Consider the following 11353-nt stretch of genomic DNA (forward strand, 5'->3'; position numbering starts at 1 on the left):
TTTTTTTTTTGGGTACCTCACCTGGCTGGCGCCCTCTAGCAGCGGCGCTCATATTTCAGCAGCGGCGCTGCGCCGCCACTATTTGTATATAGGGGAAACACTGCATTTAGTATAAACTAATTGTGGTTCAATAACCAGACAGATAATTGAAAGGGCACACATTCAAACAATTACTGGTAAAAAAAAAACACGTTTGGGGAATAGTATTAACATTTATTCTGCACTTATTGTAAAGATGAAGATTATCAAGCTAACATACTAAATCGAATGTGTTCCATAGCTCTTCCACTTTAAAAATGTAACTTTCAGAGAGTTTTAACACCATTTTAACAGACAGAAGAAAACAGAAAATGCCAGTAAAAAAAGAAACTTAATGGAAAGAGGATCCTGTGTAGCTAACTTTAAGTTATAGCCTATCATTCCTGTATATTGTGTTGTAACTTTATATGATTGTTAACTAATGGGCCTGTATTTGAAGGAATGAGTCTGAGAATGTGCTGTCATTTTGAGATAGGACCACTGGAAGGCGCCACAGTTAGAAGTTCTTTACACAGTAGCATTAATTTTAATTAAATTGAGACTGATCAACAGTGTATGGAAGGGAGGATTCATGTTCTTTCCTCGAATGATGGAGTAGAACAACACCTCATTATTGTTACATGTGATCCTGCTCAATACAAACATGTTTCAACATCCAGAAAGTATAAACGAGCAAACTATCACTATATACCTGCATGTAGATACACATATTTTATTTTCTTTGCCTTTCTTCTTTGCATGTGTTAAGACACTGTACCGTCTTTCTCCTAACAATATGGGTTCCTATATACAAACATTTAGCCTGAAAAAGATTTGCTAGGATTGTATAGAGCCTTTAGACTAGAGACACCAAACCATAGTGATTTAATTTTACTGTGACAAAATAAATAATTTCCCTTTCAGCCTTTTGCTCTCTTTGTGTCTCGCCAGCCCTTTCTCTTTACTAACAAGTGTCTTTGTTCCCCTCCCAGGTTTTTTTGCAGTGTTCCTTTTCTTTAATAACTGATTTTAGATTATATTTGAGATTTAGATTTGCTTATTCACTTCATGTTACTTTTTCCTCTTCTTCAGGGTTTTCCACTCCCACTTCCAAACATCTTCATGGCTTCCCATTCGCCCACCAGCAGCAGGACCCCTTCCTGCCTCACTCCTTCCACGGATACCAGCCCTCTCCTTTCAGCAGCAGTCTGGATGCCAACTCAGCAATGCAAGCTGGAGCCAGTCTGCTCGAGAGCACTGCATTGTGGGATATGAGCTATGGTGCCCGTCCGGTGAGACCCGGAGCTGACCTTTCTTCAGGATCATCAGGGTACCAGTCAGGCACCAGCAACACAGGTAGATACTCAGTTTAACCTTTTCAAAATGACTCACATTGAACTAGTTGAAAACTCTAATAACTAACATGTGTTCTTTGTGTTTCACCATACTATAAATAAAAAGATAGTAATACAAATTTGACAAGAAAACATATTTACTGTGTGAGATTACAATTATTAAGTTAAAAATGATATTGGAATAGTGGCTCAGATAAGAGCAATTTTTTCAACAAATAAAAAAAGACCAGATAAACAACTTACCGTAAGGATGGAGTTAGTTGCACACTCATGGTTAATATAGCATAAAGTATTTTTTAACAACTCTAAATATGTGTTACAATAGTCACATTATTCCCAGAACTCTGCTTTTCTTTTTAACATAATTACAGATTTCTTTAAATAATAAAGTACAATTGCTTCTTGTGATACTATCAATAAAGTCCAACACTTCCTGCATACTTCACAGTAACGGGTCATATAGTACTTGTGTTTATTAGCTTTATCCATGTTTGAAGGCCAGTTAAGTATTTCTAGAAGTGCACTTTGACTAAAGCAGTGATTCCTACATTTTAATTTTGTTTGTGTTGTAGGATCAGACCTGATGATGAAGGAGCACCTGAGAGAGATCCGGAGTCTGAGGCAGAGACTGGAGGACTCCATCCAGACCAACGACCGCCTCCGACAGCAGCTGGAGGAGCGGCTGGCCCGCACCAACACGGAGAAAGGTAACACACATAGTTATTCTCTTAAGTATAGAGATGTAATACACATCTATTTTTAAAAAACTGTAGTTTGTTAGCATGTTACCATGTGATGAAAGTTACTGAGGAAATGTACTAAAGTAGGCTTATTGTAGCCTACTTAAGTACAGTTTGTATGTACTTTCCTTGAGCATTTCCATTTCCTGCTCCTTATGTCTTCTCTGTAAACATTACAGTCCATGCTTATCCTCTCTGTGTCCCCTCTAGCTGCTCCTACCAACATCTACATCCAGGGCCTGGACTCTGTCGGCCAGCTCTCCAGTGAGATGAGACTTCTGAAGGAGGAGAACGTCAGTCTGCAGAACCAGCTGAAGCAGGCCACCAGAGGTACTGTCACATCTATACTAGCCAGCCCAAAAAAGGAGAAAGCCACCAAGTTTTATTTAACAGATCAAGAGCTGTTGTGCCTGCAACCAGACAGAAGTTATTAGAACGAGTACGTTTTGGCTCTGTTCAGTGTGATACGTTAGTGATAATGTTCAGCGAGGCGGTCATTAATGAAAAAGATGACAGGGCGGTCATTATCCAGCTTATAGCACCTCTAACTTTGCTCACAATATTGATTTAAAAATGATTTTTAAAATTATCGTATTGATACCGCTAAGAAAAAAATGGTCTGATCCGCTGTGTAGGCCTACCAACGGTTGGAACTTATCTTAAAATCCCCATTAATCCAATGTTTCGTACTCTCCACAAATCTAAAAATGAATATTATAAAAGTATTCCCAGTGTTATCGGAAAGAGAAAACTGATGATTTAGGTTTTTTTACATTACATTGACCGGACTTCTTTCAGCGGGTTGATATGAATGCACTTAGCCCCCTGATCTAATCGTCCTCCTTAGCCCCGTTCTGCTATCCTAAGCAGCGGTCTGCTAGTGAGTAGAGCAGAATGTTTGAAATTGACCAATCAGCATTGAGTATTGAACTAAGCTGTTTAGTAACATGTTGCAATGTCCTTTGTCCCCTGCAGAGAGCAGCAAGGAGGCGGAGCGTTTGAAGGAGGTTGAGCTAGAGGCTGAACAGTGGGCGGAGCAAAGCCAGAAGCTGCAAGCCGAAGCCGAAGCTAGCAGCAAAGAGATTGCACAACTAAAACAGGACAGACAGAAGAACCAGGAAGCCATCAACAGGTGTGTGTCCATGTGCAGAGTGATGACCAGTTTACAACTTGGCAAAGGTGTTAAGTAATGACATGTTTATTAGGATTCTCAAAAATATAGATGTTCTAGTGACTGTGTTTCTTCATATCAAATGTTCTTGTGTGTGTGTTTTCTCAGACTCCAGCACGAGGTGAGCGTCCTCCAGCAGCAGCTGTGTGAGAGCCGCAGTCTGGTCCACTCTCTGCAATGTGAGCTGCAGGTGTACCACAGAGTGTGTGGGGTCATCACCAACGCACCCGCAGGTAAGACGTTCTTTTGTACGACACCTAAGAATATCTAAAAATATTTCCTAAGATAATCTTAACTCATCTGTGTTACTGTGTTTTCCAAGCAGGTCAGGCCAGTGACAATGCCAAACTTGGACACAGCTCTGCAACCTTTGACCCCAACGAGCTGCATGTTCAGCTGGAGCAGCAGCTGCACATACAGATTGGCGCACAGCCTCGATCCAGGAGACAGCTCTTCAACGGTCAGTACCAGTATTTCAAAGTGATAAAGAGAAAATCTGAATACTAGAATTAAAGGGGACATATTATCGTCATTTTCAGGTTCATATTTGTATTTTGTGCCTCTACTGTGACATGTCTCCTTGCTTTAATGTTCAAAAAGCTCTTTATTGTTCTCAAACGGCCTGTTCTGCAGCACCTCTTTTCACCCTCTGTCTGAAACCAGAGCCCAGTCTGCTCTGATTGGTTAGCTGGTCGGCTCTTTTGTGATTTGTCAGAGGCTCAGAAATGTCCCGCCCCTTAGCCTATAACGTACAATGTGTCAGAACGCTAGCCAAAAATAAGCAGGAGTGTTACATAGTGATGTCACTACATTATGGAAGTAAACAAAGGAGTCCAATTGGGGCAGTTCAGGCAGTATGGGAACTTTGGGATTTAAGCCTTTGTAGACTATTGTCATATAACATGGCCTCGTGAAGTTAATCTGGAGTTCAGCAGCTGAGAAAGGTGTACTGTATAAATAAGCAGACAGTACTGATGGAAATCTTCCTTCACAGAAAATGTTCCCTCTCCTCCTGTGAGAGACACTGGACTTGACAGCCCAGCCTCTCCTTTACGTTCTGCGCAGAGACATTCAGCAGAAAGTGGATCAGCTGATCAAGGTGAGAAACTCTCAACAATTAATTTGACTAATGAAAGTCTCCCTCCTGCCCCTATTCCTAATTCTCTGTTTTTTCCTCCCTGCAGCCTCAACCCTGCAGGGCCAAGCCCCCGATGGATCATTCGCACACTGTCATGGCCGCCATGCAGTGGGCCATGTTGATGACTTCAAGGCTCTTAAACAGCAGATCCTGGAGGGCAGCGCTCTCCTCCGCAAGATGGAGACGGTTCTTTATTCCCGGAGCACTCCCCAGGAGTTCAGCCTACTTCAGGTGAGAGAGACAGGAGGCAAAAACTATAGATTAATATATACATACTAATTTGTTTATTCATATACACAATATATTTTATTGTATGATTATTGAGGCTTCTAAAAGGCTGTAGACTAGACTGTTTGGCCAATGGTTGAGATGGCAATAAGTCATGACAATAACATTTCCACTTGAACCATTTTCTGTGTTTCTAGACTATATATTTTTAAATATATCCACCAAAAAAGGCTGAGAAATGACTGTAGTCCTAGACTTGTTATTAACATCTTGTGGTGTGTGTGTGTCTCAGCCTTCAGACTCAGGCTCTGTCAGGAAGATGCTGTCTGACACTAAAACCCTCCGGCAGATCCTGGATGAGGCCGACTCTCTGCTGATGATGTTCTGGAGAGCAGCGCTGCCGAACCAGCAGGAAACCAAACAGGTCGGAACAAACACCTTCTTGTGAAAAATCTAAAAGAGTGGAGAGCAGAGTAGTTTCCAAATACTTCTTTGATCCCTTTTATCTCCTGCCAGTGAACTCACAGAGTTGTTCATTTATTCATCATGTTATTTGTAGAAAAACACTTCCTGATATTGCAATGCAGTAGGGTGTTGTTATAGGAGCTAAAAGCTAAACCACTGGTGACTTCAAGAGATGTGGATCGCTTAGGTGTGAGTTGGCGAGTGTTATAGATATCAGCCGTAGACATGTTTGTCCCATCCCGGATGTAATGGAAACAGATGGCACTGTTCTGCTCAAAGCCCATCAAATATATTTTGAATAATTCAAAAACGATGTCCATGACCCGGTTACTCAAGATAGTAATGGTTGACTAACACTGTTTTTTTATGAATAGTGAACAAAAAATTATTTGGAAAATGCATTTACTTCATTTTATAATATAGGAATATAGAACGAGTTCATAAACTAGATAGCTTTCTGAAAAGATATATGGACTTGATTTGATGTACCAGAATATGTGGACAGTCACGTAACACTGTGTGTGTGTGTGTGTGTGTGTGTGTGTGTGTGTGTGTGTGTGTGTGTGTGTGTGTGTGTGTGTGTGTGTGTGTGTGTGTGTGTGTGTGTGTGTGTGTGTGTGTGTGTGTGTTTACAGGATCAGTCTCTGAGGGAGGAGGTGGCCTCTCTCCGTCTGAAGCTCTCAGATCAGGAGCAGGCTCTCAAGGACGCCGTGGGGAGAGTGAAGAGCTCCGACCTCACCAAAGATAGCATGGAGCACTTTATAGTCAACCAACGTGAGTCACTCATGTCCTCACTCTTTCTAGCAGATAGTATAAAACAATAAAGCATATTGTTAATCTTTGTAATAGATAAAACAAATGAATAAACCTGGAATTGTACTTTGATGGTATTTTTAAATGTAATTTTGTAATCGTACAGAGCTGTTAGATCTCTTATTCACAGCAGATCCTTAAATGCTTGATCCAATAATAAAGCAAAACAATGTTTTTAAAAGATACAACAATTATGTTTCGTTAGCATTTGAGTCTTTTTCAGTGTCTTCTTAATCTAGCCCTGTCCTTTTCCCTCCTGCGTCTTTGTTCTTGTTTCTTCATCTTGCAGTCCCAGAGCAGCTGTGGGATTCACTAAACCTGTGTTGGGTGTTTCTGCCAATTTGAAATCATAAAGTTTGACTTACAAATGTACAAGTGATGACTTACAGTTGCTCTTTGTGTCTATTTTACAGTGCAGAGAACACATGACGTGTTGCGAAAAGCAAAGACAAACTTACAGGTGAGTTTCCTCATGTCAATTCATTGTAATAAACGTTTAGTTCTAACAGGTGGAAATAACTGAGATAATCACAAGTGGATAAGTTCAAGTGAAAATCCCTCCTGTAACGCCCTCTCACCGCCCTCCTGCTCTTTCTCTTCCTTCTGACTCCTGCTGAGTCTCCTCAGAAGAATGAGCTCAGGATTTCCTCCCTTCGCCGTGCCTCTTCCTCCCCCTTATCTTCCTCTTTCTACGCCTCCTCCTTCTCCTTTTCCCCCTCCTTCTCCTCTGTCCCCAATTCTTGCCCTACTTTCTCCTCTTCCTCACACCAATGGCCTTGTAAAGGTATGGCTTCCTGGTGTTACTGTGTTCTGTTCACTGTCCCAATAACATGATGATGATGCTTTTGGATGAAAACCCTTGAATTAAATGTAATACAATGGGGGGGGGGGTTGTTTCCTAACCTTGACCCTAATGCATATTTGATTTATACTAAACATTATTTATTTGAAATACATTAAAGGTGGGGTAGGTAAGTTTGAGAAACCGGCTCGAGATACTCTTTTTGTTATATTCCATGGAATGCTCTTAACATCCCGATAGCAATGAATATCTTAAGTGCTTTGACAAAAAATCCATACAAAAATCATGTCATCTGTGGAAGCCGCAGTACTGTAAAAAGCACGACCAATCATTTTAGCCGCCCCGGCTAAAATAACTGGATGGCCTACCTGCCTGTCAGCCTTCCATCTGTGCACAAACTTATCTCGTGCCCCTCATTGGTCATGTGCGCGTTCATGTGTGTTGGAGGAGGGGCTCTGTAAGGAAGTGGCAGATTTTCTCCGGTCGTGTATTTTCAAATTCTAGCGCACTGGAGCTGGTTTCTCCAAAATTACCTACCCCACCTTTAAGGTTAGCCTACTAATGAATAATTAATGGGACGTTTTATAAAATATTCTTCTTGCCAGACTCTAAAAAGTCATACAAAAAATACCTTTACACTGATCCTTTGTGTTTCAGGTGAGAAAACAGGAGGCTTCTGTGAGCTTGCCTTCTCTCCTGGTTGGGGTGTCATGAGGCCTGAGACTTCCTCCTCCTCCTCTTCCTCCTCTGCTGTCCACCAGCGCCCCCCGCAGGCAGCCTTCTTGTAGTGAATCAGCCCCGGAGCTCCTCATCATTTTCTCATTGTTCAATCAGAAAAATGCTGGAAATCCTGTCTCTCTCATTGGTTGGAGAAACATTTCAGTTGAGTGACATCTCTCTGAGTGTGTCAGTAGATTACTGCTGGTTCATGATCGTTGGTGAATGATTGTATTTTTATTGGTGAGGAAATGACTGAAGTGTTTTGATTTGTTTATATGAGACCAGTTTGGCTGGAGTTGGTTTATTATTCATGGCTTCTGATTAGGCTCATTTTCACAGATAACATCAATGTTGATCACATTTTAAACCACATTTAAAACAGTGATTAAGCTCTCAGAAACAATCAAGAATAGGTACATTCATGTGAAAAAAGGTTTTTATACATTTTTCCCTAAAATGTAATGTTTGACAATCATAACAATCACATACACAGAACATTCTTTAGTAAGTCATAAATCAGAAGCTCCCAATCAGAAGCCAACTCCAGCCACGTACTTCAGCAGGGATTCAAGAAACAAAAATCCACATGATGCCAGCAGGAAAGGGGCTTTTAAAAAGCCCGAAACCAAACAGCAAAGTGCTTCCACTTTGCCTCTGTCGGGCTCGTGTTGTAGTTAGTGTGTAGAATAGTTGCATGTGGTTTGAGCAGCTTGTGGAATCAAAGCCATACTCTCTGACGGTACGGTAATAATATTTTTGTTCTGTTCTAATTGTACAAAAATTGTCATAAAATGGCCAACTACTGATAACAAATGGAAAATAATGTAGAACTACCAGTAGATAGTTTGGTCAAATAGCTGGTAGATGGTGTTCTCATGCATTTACTCACAAAAAAACACCAATTTCAGATGTTTTGCTCATCGTATTCAAACTCCAGAGTATTACTGTTGAATATGGAATCTGTTCTCTTCAGATAATTAAAACGCATTTGGGTCCAACCCAGTTTTTCTTGCAGTGAAAGCCTTCTGATGAAGCTGCTGTATTGTGAAGCATCTTAATAACCAGTGTTAATAAAAACAAGCAAATGTACCAGGGTGTCATCGAGCTGCTCATCGGGCTGCTCATCGGTTTGTTTGATGCCTTTAGTTACGGATAAAATAAATGACGGTCCAAAAGAGATGACATTTCATTTTTGTAACCAGAAAAATGGACCACACTTTTTTCTTTTTAATTAAATACATAATTTTGGTGTTTCTTTTCTTATTTTTGCTAAATTTGTGCATCTCTTTGTTTGAATTTCCCTCGAGACGACAATCAATTAACAACAAAAAAACAATCCACAAACTTCAAGTCTGTTACCTCCTTCAAGACTTCTGAGGATTTGTTACGCTCACTGTGCAAGTAATATTTTATGAAATTGGTTGTTTTACACTGACTCCTTATTATTATTATTTTTCTTAATTCCTCTGTATAAAAGGTTAGCTGTTTCTTTTTGTGCATGAACTGTGGCTTCACTGCCCTCTGATACTTTTACTGAAATATGCAATTTTTTGGGTTACTGTGCAATAATAACCTTTGTTGTTGCTTTTTGTTGATGTTTTAGCCCTGGATATTAAAGTGCCATGTCATCTGTTTTCGCTTTGAAGCTGAGTTGTTAAAAAAACTAAAAAGATATCATGAAAATCTCCAGTTTTATGACAATAAAAAACAAATGGCCCACCAATTTTTAAAGTAACATGAATCAGAGTTTTATAAACGGTGTGGAAACAATGCAAAGTCACAACATAAAAGAGTGCTGTAATGAGATATTTATGAAGCAATATTATAAACCAAAGTCAACAACTTGTATGTTGTCAAATCAGGGTTTAAATGAATTACGTACAGTATAGCAATTTTTTATGAAATTCCCAACAGAAGGTCAAATTCAGTGTCTATGTGGTTTGAGGAACTACATCTCATGTATGTACATATTAAAGGGAGTGCGAACATCAATGCAAGCTGTTTTGTCATTGTTCGACAAAGACCATCTGTATTTTCATGCATGTTTCTTTTCTTAAAAGTGTTTTTCGGGTTAAAAAAAAAGAATAACCTTTTTAATAAAAAGGGGAAAACAACATTTGTCTTGTTTGTTTTCTGAAACAATTATCTTGTTTCTTTTGTTTTGTTTCTCTTGAATAATACAGACCCTCAAGCACAAAGCAGCATAAGTATAGTCTTTAGTCTATTAGACATTTGTGACATTTTATTTTAAATATGTGGAAGTCCACACAATATTGTGTTCTGTATACAAATAAAACTGAGGTCTTCGTAAAATTGCAAATAATCATATAAAAAGTTAATATGGCTGAAATACACAGCAGTTATTTCAGCAGGTGGCAGCAGAGCCCAACAAACGCACACACACACGCAAATTGAAGACACGAACAGACATTTAATATTAAACGAAATAGATCTGATTAACTTTAATAAAATGGATTCTATGTGTATTTATTTGACGCTAAATCCTAAAATGTGAGGAGTTTGTGGACATTTTATATAAAAAAACTGCTTTGTCAACAGGTAAAGAAAGACCTTGTACACCACATCCCATACTAGAATGTTGATATATAAATGGATATAATGTGCTGTAAACTGTAGATTAAAAATGTCGGTGTGAAATAATATATCTTGCTATACATTATTTCAAATCACACTTAAGTCTGGGTTATCATGGCATCAGGGATATTGTTAAAAATAACAATTACATGTGTTTGTAAGAATAAAATAGTTTTTTTGCAATAAACTGTAGCAACAACGCTCCATAGGGCACCTAGAAGTACATCATATTTTAACGCAACAGTTTTTTTTTTTAATATTTATAATTATTTATGCTTTTATGTTGGTAAAATTGTAACCGGAAGTTGATCTCTTTCTAGCTAGCTTGACACCGCATTGAACGTGTCAGAGTCAGGAAACAACCTGAACAGTGCGGTGCCGCGGCTGCAGTTCAACACAGAGCTCGACCCGTAGTCTACTCAGCTTAGCATTTGTTGTTATCTGATGATGGAACAATATCTGAAAATGACATTCACTGTCGGATAAACCGTCTAGACGGATACAACGCACACGACCCTGGTGGAAATCCTCCATTGCCCCGTCCGTTAGGAGTGCAGACGGACCTGTCATGGGTTTCCCGGTGTCTCTGTGCAGGTAAACGTTAGCAGGCAGCCGGGCTAGCCGCTCTGCTAGTCACGCAGCAGGAAGCTAGTTTAGCAACAGCCCCTGCTAACTAACTAACTAACTCACTAACTAACTAACTAACAAGTTGTGTTGGACAAAACTGTTGCCGGAGACGACAGCCCAGCATGGATATTTTTTACACCGCTAATTATAAACTGTCCTTGTGAACGAACATAAACTGTCATTTTTACGGTCCTCAAGGATAAAGTAGCTGCAAGGTTGATTGACAGCTTGTCATAACGGATTTTCCAGATGTGCACTCGGCACCAAAAGTGCAAGTAGGCTCCTTAGTTAGCTAGCCTCAGCCGCAGGACTGGCTACTGACCAGGAATGGCTGGCTGGCTGGAACAAACTCATCTTGGGTGGACTCATAACTCAACAAACTGCATCATCGAGAGATGAAGTTCATCTTGGCAGCGAGGTGTCACTGAAGTCGACCGCAGCCGCGCTGACACGTTGCTAGCCTGCTAACTGGCTGACGTTATCGAGAGGACACACAACACAACACAACACGGGCTGTCAACCAGGGCAAAGCCACCCAACACACACAAGGAGTATATTTACATTTCAGTAAGGGATGAAGAGGACAGAACATACAAACAAGAGAAAACTCTGTAACATGGAGCACCAGGAGAGCCGGGGAGCAGGGAAAGATGTGGTGAGTAGTGAAGTAAGGCATGCACT

The 11353-nt window shown here is 40.1% G+C and overlaps 1 protein-coding gene across 1 annotated transcript in view; it reads left to right on the forward strand.

Moving 5' to 3' along the window:
* Positions 1-9731, forward strand: part of LOC104952144 (myomegalin-like) — an 11860-nt gene extending 2129 nt beyond the window's left edge. Inside the window, exons 2-15 of the mRNA XM_010778903.1 lie at positions 970-1010; positions 1111-1374; positions 1946-2080; positions 2324-2443; positions 3089-3245; positions 3393-3517; positions 3610-3744; positions 4279-4383; positions 4469-4653; positions 4943-5074; positions 5751-5889; positions 6342-6388; positions 6556-6712; positions 7388-9731. Coding sequence (XP_010777205.1) covers positions 970-1010; positions 1111-1374; positions 1946-2080; positions 2324-2443; positions 3089-3245; positions 3393-3517; positions 3610-3744; positions 4279-4383; positions 4469-4653; positions 4943-5074; positions 5751-5889; positions 6342-6388; positions 6556-6712; positions 7388-7518 — 1873 coding nt within the window. The 3' untranslated portion in view covers positions 7519-9731. The remainder of the gene's footprint in view (positions 1-969; positions 1011-1110; positions 1375-1945; positions 2081-2323; positions 2444-3088; positions 3246-3392; positions 3518-3609; positions 3745-4278; positions 4384-4468; positions 4654-4942; positions 5075-5750; positions 5890-6341; positions 6389-6555; positions 6713-7387) is intronic.
* Positions 9732-11353: the final 1622 nt, after the last annotated feature.

This window comes from Notothenia coriiceps, unplaced genomic scaffold (genome assembly GCF_000735185.1).
Source record: "Notothenia coriiceps isolate Sejong01 unplaced genomic scaffold, NC01 NC01_scaffold00019633, whole genome shotgun sequence".
In the NCBI taxonomy this organism is placed as follows: Eukaryota; Metazoa; Chordata; class Actinopteri; order Perciformes; family Nototheniidae; genus Notothenia; species Notothenia coriiceps.